Below are 20150 nucleotides of genomic sequence, written 5' to 3'. Positions count from 1 at the left end.
GAAAATTTCAATAATTCCTGAATTTTAAAATAGTCTTCGAACATACTGGTTCATACAAAACTGAGTTTTTGCAAACATAGGAAAACTAAACGCAATTTAACATCTGAAATCCCAGTGGAATATTCTGCAAAAATAAGTTACAAAGATATTCATAGCTATGTTTAGCGTAATTATATGTGATTTTAATAAGGGTTAGGTTTTATATTATATATTATTACATAGTTTTATTAGTAGGTAACAAAGAGATTCATCAATGTTAATCATTTATTGCCACATAAAAGAGGACAAAAAAACAAATTATAAATTACTTAAAAAATAGCTCAAGTTAGCCAGCTCAGTTGATACAGGGACGGCCAAAGCTATCAGATTTTTGCCCTTCTTTCAATCATATCATTTGCATGTAGGTGATAGGGTGCTAAGCTAAAACTTAAGTTTTTTTTTTCAATGTGTAGAAGATAGTTTTTTTTTATTTATGGAATACTTGTTTTACAATGTTGATTTTTTTTATTTACTTAACTAAATCAAGTATGTTATCAAATGGAAAATACATTTAAAAAATGGAAAATAAAGTGTTGTAATGTTTTAAAGTAATATAGGTTCACAAAATTAACCTTGATTGATTTGAAAAGTTGGGAATTTGTGATATTTAAAGTTTATTTCCAGTTTTTATTTTTACTGTAGCAGTTTAAAACTCATTTCGAAGTATTAGGACTTTAGCAACACTATAATACTCTATTCATCATCATCAGCTCACTATACGTCCCAACTGAGGGGCTCAGAGCCTACCCTAAGTTAGAGGTGACTAGGACATAGTCAACCACAGCTCAGTGCGGGTTGACTTCACAAATATCATTGAATTTCTTCTCATATATGTGCAAGTTGCATCACGATGTTTTCATTCACCGTAAGAACGTCAGATAAATGTAAATAGAAAGTCGAAAAACACATTGGTACATGGCGGGATTCGAACCCAGGATCTGCAGATTGCGAGTCAAGTGCTTAACTACTACTCTATTACTCGATACTCAATTACACATAAGAATTTGGTTGCTATTCTCACATAATAATTGCTCTTTATTTTTCTTACTAATGTTTCCAATTTTCATAAAGATTGCCCTTAGCAAGATTAGCTTGATGGTGGCAAAGATAAGTGAAACTTAAGAGCCATATAAGATATTAGAGTATTAAAATAAAACAGAAAAATAACAAATATACATACTTAAATTAAAACTAATTTACGCACTTTACGGTTGAGTCCAATACTGGTTGATGGTCTGAATAATACCAACCTTTCCGGGGAATGTTTTGGATTGTTGATGCACGCTTTAAGCTCTTATTGTGAAAAAAACTTATAAATTGTTTATAGTTTAACAACATAGATAAAATGATTAGTCTAGATTAGTTGATAAAAATGTTTAGTCTGTCAATTTCACAGATCAGATTTTTTAAATACTCAATTTGATTTCTTTTGGAAAACGTTTATTTATTGACAAAATTATTTAGACTTGGAGTATTAATATTTTTTTTGTAAAGATCTGTTGGAATTGTAAAAAAATTACACATGTTGTTATTAATATTTGATGTGATAATTTTACCTCGTTATGTAACAGAAATTATTTAAAATTATTTATTAACAGTGTAGAAAATCAAATCATTTATTGTAATTTTATTTGTACTTAATTTTAAATAAATTTTCTAATTTATAAAATTGACTTTTATTTTGAATTCTCAGAATATAAAAGATGTTTCAGCTCCTAGTTTTAAAAATGTACTTATTCAGCAACTAATCTCTTGTCAATTGTAATGTATTATTGTAAATGTGGGTAGGTTATATTAACCTACCCTACTGGTTTCGTAAAATAAATCAGTCCCCAGCAAACCGCCGTTTGATTGACACCATATATTACAACTGGCGACGAGTATTTTTTTTTGTTTGTATTTCGGGTTTATAGTGTTAAATATGCCTTTCGGAAAGTTGCACGAATACGATATTAACGATCGTAACAACTGGAGTGCGTACGTTCGTCTCGTTAAGCAATTCATTTTACTTAACGACATCAGAGAAGATCTACACGTCGCAACACTACTCACGCATGTCGGAGCGGCCACGTACGAGCTGATGTGTGACCTGTGTGCGCCCATGCATCCGGAGACCAAGTCTTTCCAAGCTCTGGTCGAACTTGTCGGAAATCATCTCGAACCAAAAAGATCGGAGATAGCCGAAAGGCACCTGTTTAGACAAAGGCGACAGACCGAGAATGAACCGATAAGCGTGTTTCTGCAAAATTTAAAGCACTTAGCGAAGCATTGCAATTTTGGAGCTACGCTTGAAGAAAATATTAGAGATCAATTCGTCTCTGGACTTCGAAATGAAGTGATGCGGTCTCGTCTGTTCGCGGAACCCACATTGGATTACAAAAAGGCGGTGGAGTTGGCGCTTGCGCTGGAAGCAGCTGAGAAGCATGCGGAAGCGGCCGGCGGCGACGGCCAGGCGTCGGCGCCGGGAGCTTCGGGACTCGAGCAGGCAGGCGGCCTGCATCGCGTGGCCACGGGGGCCACACCGTCGCGGCGCCCCGCTTGCTGGCGCTGCGGCAAGGACGACCACACGGCAGATAAGTGTAGCTATAAGTCGTATAAATGTCATAAGTGTTACAATATAGGTCACTTGGCCAAAATGTGTAAAAAAAATGCTTATAGGGCTGACGGCGGAAGATCGAAACTTCATAATTATATTGATAGTTGTGACTCGGCGAGCGATGCGAGTGATTGTTTACATCATATTATATCCGTTAGTAATAATGTTACGGATGGACCTTACCATTGTACATTGCGTGTAGAAAATATAAACATGGTTTTCGAAATAGATACGGGCAGCAGAATCTCGGCGGTGTCAAAAGATTTTTATGACAAATATTTTTATAATTTACCTATTAAAAAACATAATATTAAATTGCAGTCGTACACGGGCGAGGCGATCGTTCCGCTCGGTTACGTCACAGTGCGAGTAACGAGTGGGAGCGGGACGACTGAGTTACCTTTGTTTGTTATCGCGCGCGGCGGCCCGCCGCTGTTAGGCCGTGTGTGGCTACGAAAACTTAATTTAGATGCCATTAATATAAATAAAATAGGTCTGCCGGCCGATTCGCTACTTATAAATTTACGAAATGAATTTCCTGACGTATTCGGTAACGGGGTAGGCACATTCAAAACAAAAATTAAATTACATTTGAAAGATACAACGCCGATATTTTGCAAGGCCCGTCCACTGCCGTTAGCATTGCGCTCACCCGTCGAGCGCGAGTTAGAACGCTTACAAGCGGAGGGAATTATTTATAAAGTGGATAGGTCCGACTACGGAACGCCCATTGTACCTATAATTAAGCGCGATGGAACAATTAGGATTTGTGGAGATTATAAAGTTACAGTAAACCCTTTATTAAAAGATTTTCACTATCCTTTACCGCGCACAGAAGAGTTGTTTGCAGCGTTAAGTGGTGGCGAACAGTTTACTAAATTGGATTTAAAGAATGCGTATTTGCAAGTAGTGTTAGATGAAGCTTCGCAACCACTAACGGCTATAACAACGCATATGGGTGTTTTTGTGTATCGAAGGGCCCCGTTTGGTTTAAAATGTTTGCCGGAGATGTTCCAAAAATTAATTGAGGAAACTCTAAGCGGATTAGATTGTGTTGTAGCATTTATTGACGATATATGTATCACCGGGCGCAACAGAGAGCATCATTTACAAAATGTTAAAGAGGTATTGTCTCGGTTAGAGGAAGCGGGTTTACGTATTAAATTTGAAAAATGTGAGTTTTTTATGGATGAAATTTCATATTTAGGATATAGAATTGATAAAAATGGAGTACATACAGATAAAAATAAAGTGTCCGCCATTGTAAATTTACCTGTGCCGAAAAATGTATCACAACTTCGAGCAGCTTTAGGCTTAATTAATTATTATTCGCGCTTCATTCCGAACATGAGCACATTGTTAAATCCATTGTATAAGTTATTGGCGAAAGGTAGCAAATGGTGTTGGAATAGGGATTGCGAGCGGGCATTTGAAGCGGTTAAAGAGAAGCTGGTTAGCGGGCCCGCGCTCGCGCACTACTCGCCTACGTTACCGCTGGTACTCGCCGTAGACAGCAGCGCATACGGTCTGGGCGCCGTGCTGGCGCATCGCATGCCCGACGGCAGCGAGCGAATCGTTAGCTGCGCTTCGCGCACACTCACTGATGCGGAGCGGCGCTACAGCCAGATCGACAAAGAAGCATTGGCGATAGTTTACGGGGTAAGCAGACACCATCAATATTTGTTTGGACGTAAATTTACTCTTCGGAGCGATCATAAGGCACTCACATACATCTTCGGACCGAAACACGGCATACCACAAACGGCGGCTAGTCGACTGCAGAGGTATGCTGTTCGTCTGGCGGCATACGACTTCGACATCGTCTTTGTATCGACAGATAAAAATGGCAATGCCGATGGCTTGTCCCGTCTACCTCAGCCAGCGTCCAGTAAGTCGAGGGAGGAGGACGACGCCGCGACTTACTTACATTTTGTAGAAGACAGTTTCCCTCTTAGCCACAGGGACGTGGCAAAGGATACGGCGAAAGATGTCATATTAAGAAAGATATATGGATATATCGTGAGCGGTTGGCCACACCAGACCGAAATCGAAGGCGAGAAGCCATATTTTCATCGTAAAGAGGAGTTACACGTCGATCATGGATGCATTGTGTGGGGGTACCGGGTGGTCATACCGGGTACTTTGCGCAAACAAATAGTGGAGGAGGTCCACGCAGGCCACGTGGGCATGGTGAGAATGAAGCAAATTGCTCGCGGCTACGTGTGGTGGCCGCGACTCGACGCGGAGCTGGAGGAACGCGCACGCACGTGCGCCGTGTGCCGCGATCAGAGGGACGCGCCGCCACGCGCCACGCCCGTGCCCTATGCATGGCCCTCGGAACCGTGGACCCGTTTACACGCGGACTTCCTACAACATGGTGGTCGACATTACTTACTCGTCATCGACGCTCATTCTAAGTGGATCGAGATATTCCATATGAGTGGCGGGACATCTGCGTCTTCGGTGGAAAATAAATTCAGAGAATTATTCGCTAGATTTGGTCTTCCTAGACAAATGGTTACGGATGGAGGGCCACCTTTCACTTCTCGTGAATTTGAGGAGTTTTTGAAGAAAAATTGTGTAGACCATATCGTGACGGCACCGTACCATCCGTCAAGCAATGGAGCGGCAGAAAATGCAGTGAAGACCGTGAAAAAGGTCATCAAGAAAGCTCAATTAGAGGGCGAAAATATCGACCGCGCGTTAAGCAAATTTTTAATGCAGTATCGCAACAGTACACACTGCAGCACGCAACGCGAACCTGCTGTGGCCATGATCGGACGGAGGCTGCGCACGCGTTTGGATCTGCTGCGGCCTGCTGCCGCCACCGGCGAGGCCGTGGCGCGCGCGCAAAGCAAGCAGCGGCAGCACGCGGGGGGAAGCGCGCGCGTCCTCGCTGTCGGCGACGCCGTACTCGTTAGGAATTACGGGAGAGGAGATAAATGGATGGAGGGCATAGTGACAGAACGCACGGGCAAGGTTACCTATGCGGTTAATACAGGTGATAAGATAAATACCCGCCATATTGATCAAATAATTCCTAAGAAAAATTCTCGTCACTCTTGGCATGTTCCTATTCAAAATGAAACGAATGAAGATAGTGAGCGTTCCCACGTACAGGTGGACGACATTGCTGAAACGGGAGTACCAGGGGCGCGCGAAATCGATAATCCGAATATCGCCGCGAGAACACATGAAATTCCGTGTACATCTTCGTTCGAAACTAATCTCTCGCCGGAGCTTTCAATTCCCACTCCAACACCAGAGCAAAAGCGTTATAATTTAAGGCCACGAAAAATAAAGTAATAAGACTTTAAATAAAATGCACACAGTACTGTGTACAAGTATTCCCATTACCTTTATTACATTAATGTTATTTCTCTTGTCTGAACTGTATTGTTTATTTTTTTTTATTTACTTTTCCTACTACATTATAATTCATAAATATAAAATAAACATTTATATGTGTTAACTGTTAGCATTAAGATTTTTTTTTCTATAACAAGATTGGTGTGTAGATGTTAACGTCAACGATTAAATGTAAGTTTTTTTTTTTTGCAATTATTCCAAATTCTACATAATTTGTTTCACTAATTCGAACGAACAACATTGTAAGAACGGTGTGTATGATAATAACTTTGTTACTTTTACACTGTGGTGGTAACCAATTTACGTTTATATTAATTAAGTTTTTCTTTTGTTGACCAGTTACTTAAGTTTGTTCTATTGTTATTGCTTTGCATTATATTTTATCTGGAGAGGGATGTTGTAATGTATTATTGTAAATGTGGGTAGGTTATATTAACCTACCCTACTGGTTTCGTAAAATAAATCAGTCCCCAGCAAACCGCCGTTTGATTGACACCATATATTACATCAATCATGTAAAAAAATCTTACTAATATTATAAATGCGAAAGATTAGATGGACGGATGTATGGATGATTATTTGAAGGTATCTATGGAATGGCTCAATGGATCTTACTGAAGTTTGGCACAAATGTAGAACATAGTCTGGAAGAACACAGGCTACTACACATTTTTTTTTAATTCCACGCAGTCGGAGTCGCGGGCAACAGCTAGTATAACAATAAAACAATATATTGTAAATAAAAACATATTATAAATACCTATATTTATTCATTTTGTCTTACATTTTATAAAAATATATTTAATCAAAATTAATGTTAAGTATTACTTCCCGTGTTGTTAGGTTTGACATGCTTTCTAATAAATTCTTGAAACATGGCAACATCTTCTGGTTTATCATCTGGAAATTAAATATATCCCATTTCACATCTATTTAAAACCAAATTAACCTTAATTTTAATGTTATATTGATTGTAAAGCAGGTAAATGTTGTCTCCCTCTCATCCTGTTTTAAAAAATTGAGATAACAATAATATTTTTATCTTACCTTCAATAACTCCAGTCTCTGTACCCTCTTCATCACTGGAGCTCTCATTGCCGGGATGCTTGAGGTACATATCAGCTATCTCCCTCCCCGCCACTGTCTCCTCTATAAGTTTCTTCTTGTCTATCACTGTGTCAGATGAATCTGCAATATTATTTTGTAATTTGTTGTGACCATTTAATAAATAATTACATCATAAAGGAAATTCATCTTAAAATATTAGCTTTATTTAAAGATGAATCAAAATTATAGATATAATTTTTAATATATTTTACCTTGTGTGCCTTTTTTCAACTCTTCCTCTTTTCGTTTTCGTTCTTCCATTTTTTCCTCTTTCATTTTGAGCCAATCTGCTTTATATTCCCTGATAAATAAAATTTTATGTAAATTAATTATCCAATCTATTTATGTCAATAAAAATATGTAGTTGCAAGCAATAAATAAAAGTTATGGACTTACTTCTCGTATTCTTCAGCAGCTTCATCAACTAATTTGAAGAATTCATCCAATCCCTGCAGAATAAAAAGCAATTTTAAAAAGTAGTTAAACCTACTATATCCGCCATGCCAAAATATTCAAAACTCTATGAAATTTTAATTCCACACTCACATCACCAGTATGAGCACTGACACCGCAGCACTTCAGATCAGAGTAGAAGTTGTCCAGCGCTAGAGCCATGGAGCGTGTAAGGTTACCCGCATACGAACCACCCTCACCATCTACACCAGCGTCCAATGCATCTTGGAATGACTCGAAATCACGCATCCATTCAACTGCATATCCATTATCTACTACATCTGTCTGAAATAACCAGTAATCATATATTATTTATAAAAAACTACATTATTGAAGGGTGATAAGGGAGGTAATGAATACAATTAAACTCTTGAATTATACATCAACCAATTTTGAACTTCATCAATTTGTAATCATAGACTTATTCAGAACAGATATGTTTGTGTCATCAATTTAGACTTTTAACCTTTCCAAAAGGAAACCATAGACAATAAATGACACGGTCAGCCAGTGATAGGTATAAATACAGTTTTTCATTTCCATTTAGGGTTGTCAGGTCGCCAAACCTACTAGCCGGACAGACCAGCCAGTTTGTGTAGAAAGATCGGACACTCTTTATTATTTCTGAGTATTAATAGGTACACTCTCGTTTGGGAAATGTAAAAAGCCTAACAAAAGCTGGAAAACCGTTTATTTTGGTTGGACACGCAATCAAAAAGTAGGTAGGCTTTTTGATTTTGATTGCCAGGCGTCTGGCTTTATCCGGACGCCTGGCAATGCTATTTCCATTGAATTCAACTATGCAGAATTATTAATGAATCTGCCTAATTACATTACAAAATAAAGATCGCTATTGATAGTTCATATACATTTTGTAACTTACCTTATTCATAACAACAATAAAAGGCAGTCTTGTCTTGTATAGTATAGAACAGGCGTACAACATGTTGGACATGAAGGTGACAGGAGACACACTTCTCACTGTGTCCATAACATACACAACTACAGTTGGACATGATGATGCCAGTGTTTCTGTCACTATTGTGCCTGATGCTGACCATGTGAATACTTCTATTTGACCTAAAAATAAAAATATTTATTTTAAGTATAACCTCTATTACAAATTGTATTACTTCTCCCATCTTTATTCTGCCTTGTAAAGCCTTAATTTATTCTTTAAATATGAAATTTCATCATCAGCTCACTATATGTCCCCACCGAGGGGCTTGGAGCCTACCCCAAGTTAGGCGTGACTAGGCCATAGTCAACCACGCTGGCCAAGTGCGGGTTGGTTGACTTCACACATATCATTGAATTTCTTCTCACATATGTGCAGGTTGCATCACAATGTTTTCCTTTACCGTAAGAACGTTGGATATATGTACATATGTAAATTGAAAATCACATTGGTATATGGTTGGATATATGTACATATGTAAATCTAAAATCGAAAAACACATTGGTATATGGCGGGATTCGAACCCAGGACCTGCAGATTGCAAGTCACATGCTTAACCCCTGAGCCATTGATGCTTGACAGAAATATAAAATTAAAATGATAAAATAACTTTAATAGTTTCTAACTCAAGAAGACGCATTACTACTTATTTGCAGATAGAAGTTAGAGTATATTTAACATAAAATAATATTACAGCTTTATTTACCTGGTGTATCAATGACACAATATTTGTGCTTCTTTCCTGCTTTCTCTATTAAGTCTACAACTTGACCAAACTTTGTTGAAAACAAATTCAGAGCAGTGACAATACCACCATTAGGTCCCAAACCATACTGTTTCATCACTTCCTTATAGTCCACTGTATCTCTTACATCTATGAAGTAATTACAGAAACACCATTTAATAAGAACAAAGTTTAAATACAGAGCTATCATTAAATATGTACAAGGGCAACCCTTTTAACGCCTTCCATCTGAATAAAATTGATATAATAATTTTCCTATAGTTATATGCCATAAATGGTCATGATAAACACCTTAATCTACAATCTAGTCATTTTTAATTTGTACCTTTCCTATGTAAAAAACATACCTTAAGTTTAGATATAACAAAAATCCGCATGATAAAATAGATCTTGTGACTATAGAAAGTAGATTTACGTTACCTATATTAGCTGGATAAGGCACTTCTCTGCAAGCCGGGTCTAAATTGATCAAATACGGTCGAGAACCTTCTACTACTCTACCCGCCAAACGCCTCGTAAATGAGGTCTTACCGGCTCCTGCCATTCCTTTGAACATACAAAATACATTTAAGACTAAAGCGATACCTAAAATAAGAAACACAGTAACTAAATGAAACAAAAACAAACATCTAACCTAAAATTATGAGGCAAATTGGTTTTCTACTTTCTTCTTCCATAATGATTTAAATTTGTGAAAGTATTACGTTGACTGTTCTTTAAGATTTGTATTATTGACGCAAAAGTATAATTTGAATACTATTAATTATTGCAACAAACAAATCAAACCACAATTTTCCTGCCACTGTCAAGCAATTGTTGACATTTCTTTGAAGTTGAGTGGGTTGCATAGACTAGAATATGTTCTCTGTGGGTTGAGTTAAGCATCGATCTGTCATTGATTCGATTTTAAGCTCAATCGATATTTAATGATACACCGATGTTTTCTAAAAATAAGCTGGTGATTTTTTTCACTTTTGCAAATTTAGTGTACTTTTAATGTGAATAAAATAAAACAAATATTTTAATATTAAAATAAGGCATTTTATTATCCGATTATTAAAAAAATATTTACATTATATACAATACCACAATGAATGTTTAATGTATTTTACAAGTTTAATTTTCTTTGTCGAGATTCAAGAACATTATGGGATACAAATGTCCTAATTTTGATATTCTCTTCTGTATAATAAGTCGCAGAGTGTCTGTGTAGGTCGATGGCGGCTTGCACGTGGAAGGGTCTCGCCAGTGAAGACCTGATGAAAATATTAATCTTAATATTGAAGATTATATCATGGTTGACTTTTCGAAAATTAGAAAAAATTTAAGTAAAATCTCGATATAGAGTACATAATTTCATTTACCTGAAGAATCACAAGTGAACAATGCGGGCGAAGGCACGTGGTCTCTCGTGTAATTCCATAGACAATCTCGTAATACTTGCACAAGCTGCAACAAAGATATCATAACAATATGAACAAAACATACAACCATTCGTATATAAAATAAGCAAATAAAAATTAGAAATACAAAAATGTACGTCACAATCGCAAACATGAATTTGAACTCAAAAATCAAATTTCGGCAAATGACGAAACTCTAATGTATGGATTTTTTATCAACCAAGTCATTCTTAGTAACATGGTTGTAAACGAAATCCAATTACAAAATAATAAAATATCTCTGCAACATAACAGTTTATTTCGACATCGTCAAAGCGTCACTTGGGACACATTATTCTGGGTCCTAAAACATATATAGAGTATAATATTATGTATGACCTCGCTGGCGGTGAGTTCAGGCGCGAGTTCCAGCATGTGGCTGAGCGGGTGCGGCAGCAGCTGGCCCAGCGTCATCACTGACAGCAACTCCGAGAGCGCTGACAACTCGCGCGCCGCCTCCGCAGACTGTGCATGACGATCTGTCAACATTATATTTCATATGCACCAACTCCTGTGAGCATACACGCACGCAAACTATCAAACAAGTATTCAAATACGTAGGGTAAATTTTCGACATTGTGATTGATTCTGTGACGTGGTTTGCTAAGACGGCGCCCAATTGAAGTCCATATGTTCCAAAGATCTTATGACAGTTTTTTGACATTGACAGGGGCTTACAAGTTCTAAGGGTTACCAGTGAGCAAAAATTATCTAACTTCTTCCGAAAGTTGTCCATGTTGCAAATCCAAGCATTCGATTGCAACTTATCAACTGATTTCTCGTACTATTTCTCTTCACTATTTAATTGGTTTCAAATTATGATAATGAAATATTTTTTTGATAAAATTATGAAAATGGCAGTACTAAGCCGTTAATTCACATATTTTCCAACTGCCACAAGATCTGTAGGTTAGGTATGTGATTGTGTTGTGGCATGTTACCTAGATGTGCACGCAGACGGTGCAGCAGTGTGCTGTGGCATGTTACCTAGATGTGCACGCAGACGGTGCAGCAGTGTGTTGTGTCATGTTACCTAGATGTGCACGCAGCCGGTGCAGCAGTGTGTTGTGTCATGTTACCTAGATGTGCACGCAGACGGTGCAGCAGTGTGTTGTGTCATGTTACCTAGATGTGCACGCAGACGGTGCAGCAGTGTGTTGTGGCATGTTACCTAGATGTGCACGCAGACGGTGCAGCAGTGTGTTGTGGCATGTTACCTAGATGTGCACGCAGACGGTGCAGCAGTGTGTTGTGGCATGTTACCTAGATGTGCACGCAGACGGTGCAGCAGTGTGCTGTGGCATGTTACCTAGATGTGCACGCAGACGGTGCAGCAGTGTGTTGTGTCATGTTACCTAGATGTGCACGCAGACGGTGCAGCAGTGTGTTGTGTCATGTTACCTAGATGTGCACGCAGACGGTGCAGCAGTGTGTTGTGGCATGTTACCTAGATGTGCACGCAGACGGTGCAGCAGTGTGTTGTGGCATGTTACCTAGATGTGCACGCAGCCGGTGCAGCAGTGTGTTGTGTCATGTTACCTAGATGTGCACGCAGACGGTGCAGCAGTGTGTTGTGGCATGTTACCTAGATGTGCACGCAGACGGTGCAGCAGTGTGGCGGCGGCGGCACGCAGCAGTGCGGAGGCGAGGCAGAGTGCGGGCCGCGCGCGAGCCACACGCCGCAGCGCCGCACGCGACACGGCGCACCTCTCCAACGCACCTCGCATGTACAGCTCGCGCTCTATGCTCACTTGCTGCATACATTCACACATATACACACATACATACAACCATCGTGCCATTCAACTGTTGAAAAACATTTTTTTATCTATATTTCTAATCTTACTAATATTATAAATGAGAATGTTTGTTTGAAGGTATCTCCGGAACGGTTGAACGGATCTTAATGAAATTTGGCACAGATGTAAAACATGGAAGATCACATAGGCTACTTATTAAGTTTTTTTTAATTCCGCACGGACGGAGTCGCGGACAACAGCTACTTGAAAATAACAGTGTTTCATCTATTGGTCTATGGTCTATTTTGCAAACGATCCAACTAAATCGGGAGAAAATACGTGAAAGAAGAATTGAACATTGCAAAATTACTCAGAAATTCATAAAATCAATCGATATTCCTCGTCCCTCTGTAACCTTCACACATATCTATCAAATTTGTCTATTCAAAATGTTGCTACTGGCTATCTGTTTAAGATTACAGTTTTAAAATGTACCTAGAACTAGATATAAACTAGATAAAATTAAAATCTCACCTTAGTAAAGTCTTCATCAGGCCAAGGCAGACCGTTGTACATAACATCGGGAGATACGAGCTCTACCAGCAATAGTGAAACTGACGTCGCCCCCTCCACTACACCACTGTTACCGTCCTAATTGAAAACATTATATGAAAAAAACACACGCATACACATATCTGACCTTAAAATGTCTCGATCACACACAAAATTGTTAATTAATAACTAAGGACATCCTTTAGGGTCGATTTAATGTGATAAACATAGATAAAGAGGCTTTTAATATCAGTTGGTTGCAAAAATAATCCATTTTCTTCTAAATATAGGAGACATTCTACTACAAAACACAAATTATAAATAAAATATTTAAATTTACTAGATATAAATGATCTCACCATACAAGACATGAGCGCCCCCATGAGCAGCTCATTGTTGGTGGTAAGTATGGGAGGGATGTGGGCATCGTCAGGCCCACCTGACTTGCGCACTCCCTTACCAATGATGCCCGCGTGGAACACAGACGTATGGCTCTGTGTCAGCTGAGTTATTGGACCCTGAATACGAAACAATTACTGTTACACATCTTACTGAATTCATATCACACATGGAATTAACGAGTATTAGTAGAACATTTTAAGTAATTGTGTAATTGATGAGTTAATGTGTAATAGAGTATATCTATACCAACTGTTGACCGCGACTCTCTCAGCACTGAATTATAAAAAATCTTACTTAGTAGCCTATGTGTTCTTCCAGATTATGCAAAATTTTAGTGAGATTCGTCTAGCAGGTTAGCATACCTTATGACTAACATCCATCCATCCATTCATTCATCTAAACATTCGCATTTATAACATTAGTAAGTTAAAATAAAGTCGTCTTAGTTACACTATTTAACTCAAGAATGGCTATACCGATTTGGGTGAAAATTGGTGGTACTCAGTACCAGGAGGACATGGGATACTTTTTATGCCATATCCGTAAGTCGTCACATAAAAGGTTTTTCCTGCGGACGGAGTCACGGGAAAATGCTAGTATGTTAAAAATTTGCATGTAGTGAATCGGTAAGAATTGTGTAAAATCATTGAGTAATTGTGTAATTAATTATAATGTGTGTAATCAACAAGTATGATATAGAGTGTGTAGTCATTGAGTAAATGTGTAATCAATAAATATGCTACAAACAGAGTGTGTAGTGACTGAGTAAATGTGTAATGAATGTGTTCATTAATTAGTGTAACTAACGTGTTGCTGGTTGAGGTGCATGAGGAGGTGGTGGTGCGGGGTGGGGGCGGCGGCGTGCGGGCGACTGCCGAAGGCGCGCTCCTCACGGAACATGGCGGTCTCGAGCAGCTCGCGCAGGGCCAGCGCCCGCGCCAGCTTGCTCTGCGCACACAGCTTGCGCAGCAGCCGGCACGCGATCTGTACACCGCTTATCTTCTCCATTGCATCTATATTGACAAAGAAATCTGAGTACACATCGTTTTTAAACAAACTTTTAAGTAAATCATAGATTTACAATTAAACTAGCTTGATTTAGATATGAAAGTTCTCGAGAATATTAGTTTCGGGTAATTTTAATCGTCTTAACTTATATACTATCGTTAAGTAGAGTTAAAAGTATACCCTATGTAGAAAAAATATCTTACCTTCTATGTGTAAGCATCTAAAGAAGTATTTAACTGTAGCCTGTACTACTTTCAGTATTGCTTCGACACTCGGCGGAGGCGCTTTGGTCCCTGTTATGTCCACTCTATCCAATACCTTGAATAAAAAAAATTACAATAATATCTTTATTCAGTGTAATATTTGTGAGTGTGTTTAAAGTTAAATAAAATACATTTTAAACAAGATAAGAATATACATAGTTACGAAATAGAATCTATGGTTCTATTTTATTTTGTAGTCTATGCCTTTTTTTTAAATTGTTCATTTTTAAGTATATCGCTCACAAATCTTTAATTGGTTCTTTTTGATGTATATTTATTAGACCTATAAACTAATAGCATCTAACGATAGTTAAGTTACCTCAGCGAGCGCATGACACGTGGGCATTTCCGGCAACGAGTTCATAGTGTATGTGTTGCGCACGCGCAGGAGGGAGGCGCAGTCGTGCAGCGCCCCGCCCACACGGTGCAAGTTGCCCTCCACTGCACGACCGATAGGCCGAGTACGGAGGTAGGACACGCGGTTTGACCCCTCCCATCTGGTGACATGTTTAATGAGGGTTTACACTGTGCAAACATATGTTCCTATAGCCTATATATATTTTTGTACTAGTATATTGTCAATGAAAACCCACGGTAATATTACATACGATTTTAAATACATATCACAAAATTAAACAATTGACACAAATTACACAAAAATAAATCAATTGAAAAGCAAACTATATTTTTTTATATTTCAAGGTGGCCAACGAGCAAGCGGCCACATGAATTCGCCGAAATGGTGAAGCGACCGCTGCCCATAGATATTCGCAATTGCAGATGCGTTGCCTACCCTCAATCGACGAAGGACGCACAAAAAGAGAATATTTAACCTTCCTATGCATCTCCTCCATCAAATCCACCTTAAACATACTATTTTATAAGCATTCTAATACATTACCTTAACAATTTAATGATATTTAAACAGTAATGATGTAGATAAGTCTTCACATCATTTGACTTCACAGTATTTTCTATGAAACACTTCTTGATCTGAGTATCGGACATCATGGCTTCCCTCAAAGCATATTCTACTCCGGTTTTAATTAAGTTCTGATATCTCTCTGTATCAGTACTTATATCTGTAGAATCATTAGGCGTGTGCATTGTTATTGTACCGGACATGATCCGTACCAGTAATGCTAGAGTTGTATCGTTCCGGGAATACTGTAGTAAGTAACTTATTGTTGAAACAAACTCTGATGGCAAAGTGCTACCTAAAAAAATTAATAATATTATAATTTTCTATATGGGTTGAGGAACCTAATATTTATATCAATGGGTCATAAGTAAGTAAGCTTTTTTTGTTTTAAAAGTTACCTCTTACTTTAGTTAACAACATGCAATAAACAGAATACTCATTTACAGGTGAAAATATTGTTTTTTAATTACATAAAAGAGTCTACGCCTATTAGCCTATATGGTTGAAACTTTGAGAGTCTCTCCTGAAACGTTATCAATTTGCACATTGGCCCTTATTCGTAGGAGCCATCAATATATAATAAACTGATAGTTAATAGTTGAGAAACTAGTTCCTCGAAAAGTTGAGTGACCACTCGAGCTACTTGTCCACTGATTTGTTAAGCAAATAGTCAAGAAACTAGTCGATAGATTAATAGAGTGAGCATGTTAGCGGATAGAAAGTACGATCAATACATCAACTAAAAAATTGATTTAATTCATAGTAATATGTAACACTTACCAACTAAGATAAGTATTCTGGCTAAAGAATACTGTTCCAGTTGATTGCCAGTCAGCAGCCTCTCTCTCACTGTGGCAATCTCTTCAGCAGCACTTATCAACAGAGGGATGTTCCTATCCGGGAACAGACTTTCATATTCCAGCTTTTGTAGAAGATATTCTAAGAATGGAGAAGAAGAAAGAAAAACTATTTTACACAACATCAAGTTCATATAGAGTCAAGAAGACTATTGTATCAATAATTTTTTTTTTCAATTAAACAAAAAAGAAATTCTTAGTAGCACTGACCCAGCAACTGTCTAGAGAAGACATTCCTCTGTGCATGTTTAAGCAATAAAAAGAGGCAGTGTACATCGGAGCGCAGTAGTAATGTCACAAGGGAGGCAGGACCAACACCTTCCCATGCCCCACTATGTCTGTGAGCCGCGCACACCGCACCTAGCCTCTCTAATACTTCATCTGTTACTGTAATTCAACAATTCAACAAATTATATTAATCAGCAATACTGACAAGTCTTCTACAAAACAAATATAATACTTTAGTTATGAAATTGTTGTAATGTGTTGTATGGATAATGTTGTAAATAAAAAAAAACTTACATGTATTTTCAATATCTTGTGTCAGAGCTTTTAGTACTATATCAGATTTAGAAGCCAAGTTCAATAAATATGGTATAACCTCACGCTTTTTGTCTGGCTGACCATCTTCTTTAATTGCTTCCTGTAAATTAGATAATTTTATAACAATTTACAAAGAAATCTTCAATTAGCTATAGCAAAAAGGCAAAGAAGGCATTGTCTTAATATAGGATACATTACTCAGGGATAATGTAGCAATCTAGTGGTGAAAGAATTTTTGAAAGAATAAATTCAATAGTTAATTTACACAAACATACAAAAAATATAAATCCTTCTCTTTAAATAATATTATAAGTCAAAATAATCTGTTATATGAAGGTACTAACTTGAAAAAGTTCAACAATAGCTGCTCTGACATGAAATAAGGCTGGTGGATGGTTGGCTAAGTGGGCAAGCACTGCCCTTGCTGCATCAGCTCCTAGTGCTAAAGCCCTGGGGGCCACTAAAGCTGGTTCAGCACGACCCACCCAGCCAACTGCCCAAGAACATGCTCGGCAACCTACAAGATTTGATTAAACATTGATAGTATAGCATATAGATTATTTAAAAGAATTTTGTTTAAAAAAAGTAAAAACCCAATTTACCTAACATCATGTCAATACATTTTGCTCTTTCCTCAGAATTCAACATAGTTAAGTTTTGTGTTGTTATATCCAATAATACTCGTACAGGTTCAGTTGTTTGTAAAGTTGCATCTGTACAAAAAAAGAAGTATTACACACTGAAGGAATTACTACTCTCTTACTACATACTACAAATTCATGATATATTTACTTGGTAGATTAGCTTTGTCAGTGGCGATATCCATTATCAAATTGATGCACCATGGAGCTATGAATGGTGCCCACGACTCCCCGAGACTGCATAGTTCTGGTCCAATCATAGTCACACTCTCTAAAGATCCATTTGCACTGGAATCCGACTGTAATATTGTTTAGTATGAAACATATTATGCTACTTAGTTAACTGAATAATTCATTTTAAGTCCTAATCGTGTTATGATTAAAGGAAAAGCAATACATCTCACCTCATAATCGCCTTGATTTATTGATACGTTTACTGCATCATGAAATACCATAGCAAAATACTCCAAAACAGCATCTCTAGCGGCAGGAAAGTTTTTAAGAAGCAAGATTCCTATTTTAGTTAGTTCCGGTGCATTTTGAAAATTTCTTCTCGATACGCCGTATATGAAGTTGTTTAGATCGACTGAAAGAGCCGCTGACTTAGTTTGGGAACTCATTATAAGGATTTATCATTAAATTCTCAGAACATTTCAATTATTTAAGGTATCTTTTTTCATCTCAAAATATTCGATTACAATCATAGTCACAAACCGAATGTCAGTTTGACAGTGACATTGACACATTGGCACATCATCATCAAAGAAATGCTTAACTACCGCACAAAGAGCAACAGGCTCACAGTGCTTTTTGCGTACAAAATCTTTTTTTTTTTGGTTCTTTTGAGGGTTTTTTTTCGATTACAGTCAAAAAACTGCATTTAGTTTTTAATATCATCAGAATATACACAAACAACATTTGAAAATTTTCATACTTGCTTGGATTCATATCGATTTATAACACTGCCACCTTTTTTCTAATCATAGAAATGAAACTAATTCCAAAGACGTTGGTATTTCATAATTATCGATAGATGTAGTTTTAAAAGAAAAAACATCCACACTTTTTTCTTAGTAAATAATGACGATTTTAATTTTAATTCCTACTTCTATTCGTGATCTTCCACTGCTAGATCTCATTGACCTCGAAATAGAAATATACCTACCTAACCTTAATACTTAAAAACAATAAGCTTTAATAAACACGACGAATATATGACATCTAATATTTTATGTAATTTACTAAGTACTAACTGTCACCCGCGACTCCGTCCGCGCATGTTAAAAAAACAACTTAATAAGTAGCCTATGTGTTCTTCCGGACTATGCTTTACACCTGTGCCAAACTTCATCGAGATCCGTTAAGCCATTTTGGAGATATCTTCAAACAAACATCCATCCATCCATCTAAACATTCGCATTCCCAACCAAGTTTTGGCATATGCGTTAAGTAGAGCCTCATTTAAAATTTAGATACGCTGCATTTCCGAGACAAGCTTTGAAGCCTATTAAATATAAATTATAATGTACCACTATATGTACACACATAAAAGATAAAAACTACTTACTAACGGCTAATGAAAGTTAAATAATTTTTTACCGAAGCATTTGGCAGAGAAATCATTAATCAACAAGAATAATAAATATAGTAGTACATAAAAAATAATTTAAAAATCCTTAGTGCAGACAAAATAATACCGAAGAAAATACTATAAATCAATATGAACCGCCTAGGCAACTGTAATAGTAGTTATAGGTATTGTTATAGAGCGAAGGGGGATGAAATGCGTCGGCCGTGGGGTCGGCTTTGGGGTCACGTTGGGAAAATCAATAATGTCTGCGCACGCGATTGGCGCAAGTCGACTGTTCTACGCCGGCTTGGCTTTGCGACGCATCTACTTGTTTACGCCATACTATAAGTATACATAATACTACATTAGCTATAAATAATATTTCAACATACTTTATAGTTGCTCGACTGAAATACCACAAACGCACAGAAGACAGATGTGAAATAGAAGTAATTCCGCATTTCGTCTGATAAGTGTGCGTCTCGGAGGTCTTATTTTACTCGTAGTTCTCTACCTCCTAAAAAGTATATTTGATTTTTTTTTAGTATAGAAGGGGACGTGTAAGGGAAAATATCCTCTCTTTTGCGTCCCTAATTTGTCGATTTAAGGTAGGCAATTTGCAAATACAGTTTTCTATGGGCAGCTAGTTTGCTATTAACCAAAATTCAGTCGAATTGATAATCTCCTTCTTTTTGAAGTCGGCTAAAAAATGAAACCCACGGTAAGAAGTACCGGTAATCAAAGGACATGTCTGAGTAAGGATTTATTGGCGCGTAAATGGTACTCTTCGCGCCATTTAAAAATCCGTAATGGTTGGATAGCTTTCTGGGTAATATGTGTGAATATTTTTTTCATTATTATCTTTTAATATGATAATGGGAGTTAACGTTGATAACCGACTCATGAGTATGGATATAGTTTACAATGTTACAAATTATAATAAA

General features: G+C 37.5%; 3 protein-coding genes across 3 annotated transcripts; 1 reads left to right on the top strand and 2 right to left on the bottom strand.

The window, feature by feature from the left end:
• The first annotated feature begins 1960 nt into the window (after positions 1–1960).
• On the top strand, positions 1961–5941 carry LOC106709959 (uncharacterized protein K02A2.6-like). The gene is made up of 2 exons (XM_014501891.2): positions 1961–2618; positions 3198–5941. Exons 1-2 carry the CDS (start codon positions 1961–1963, stop codon positions 5939–5941), a joined length of 3402 nt encoding a protein of 1133 aa, XP_014357377.2.
• Positions 5942–6786: 845 nt separating this feature from the next.
• LOC106709897 (GPN-loop GTPase 1) lies at positions 6787–10087 on the bottom strand. The gene is made up of 9 exons (XM_045678357.1): positions 9902–10087; positions 9688–9813; positions 9229–9396; positions 8448–8644; positions 7658–7849; positions 7508–7560; positions 7324–7412; positions 7052–7192; positions 6787–6904 (listed from the first exon to the last, which is right to left on the bottom strand). The coding sequence occupies exons 1-9, from the start codon at positions 9942–9944 to the stop codon at positions 6822–6824; spliced, it is 1092 nt and encodes a 363-aa protein (XP_045534313.1). The 5' UTR covers positions 9945–10087; the 3' UTR covers positions 6787–6821.
• A 296-nt stretch (positions 10088–10383) lies between these two features.
• LOC106709837 (integrator complex subunit 5) lies at positions 10384–18354 on the bottom strand. The gene is made up of 17 exons (XM_045678274.1): positions 18041–18354; positions 17788–17935; positions 17598–17708; positions 17340–17512; positions 16975–17095; positions 16663–16839; positions 16376–16534; positions 15575–15890; positions 14993–15170; positions 14614–14728; positions 14210–14415; positions 13360–13518; positions 12983–13099; positions 12295–12463; positions 11049–11188; positions 10632–10716; positions 10384–10523 (listed from the first exon to the last, which is right to left on the bottom strand). Exons 1-17 carry the CDS (start codon positions 18254–18256, stop codon positions 10384–10386), a joined length of 2730 nt encoding a protein of 909 aa, XP_045534230.1. The 5' UTR covers positions 18257–18354.
• Between the last annotated feature and the right edge of the window lie 1796 nt (positions 18355–20150).

The sequence above is a fragment of the Papilio machaon genome, chromosome 6 (genome assembly GCF_912999745.1).
Source record: "Papilio machaon chromosome 6, ilPapMach1.1, whole genome shotgun sequence".
In the NCBI taxonomy this organism is placed as follows: Eukaryota; Metazoa; Arthropoda; class Insecta; order Lepidoptera; family Papilionidae; genus Papilio; species Papilio machaon.
The sequence above is the reverse complement of the archived record's forward strand: the minus strand, read 5'-3'. Positions and strand labels throughout refer to the sequence as shown.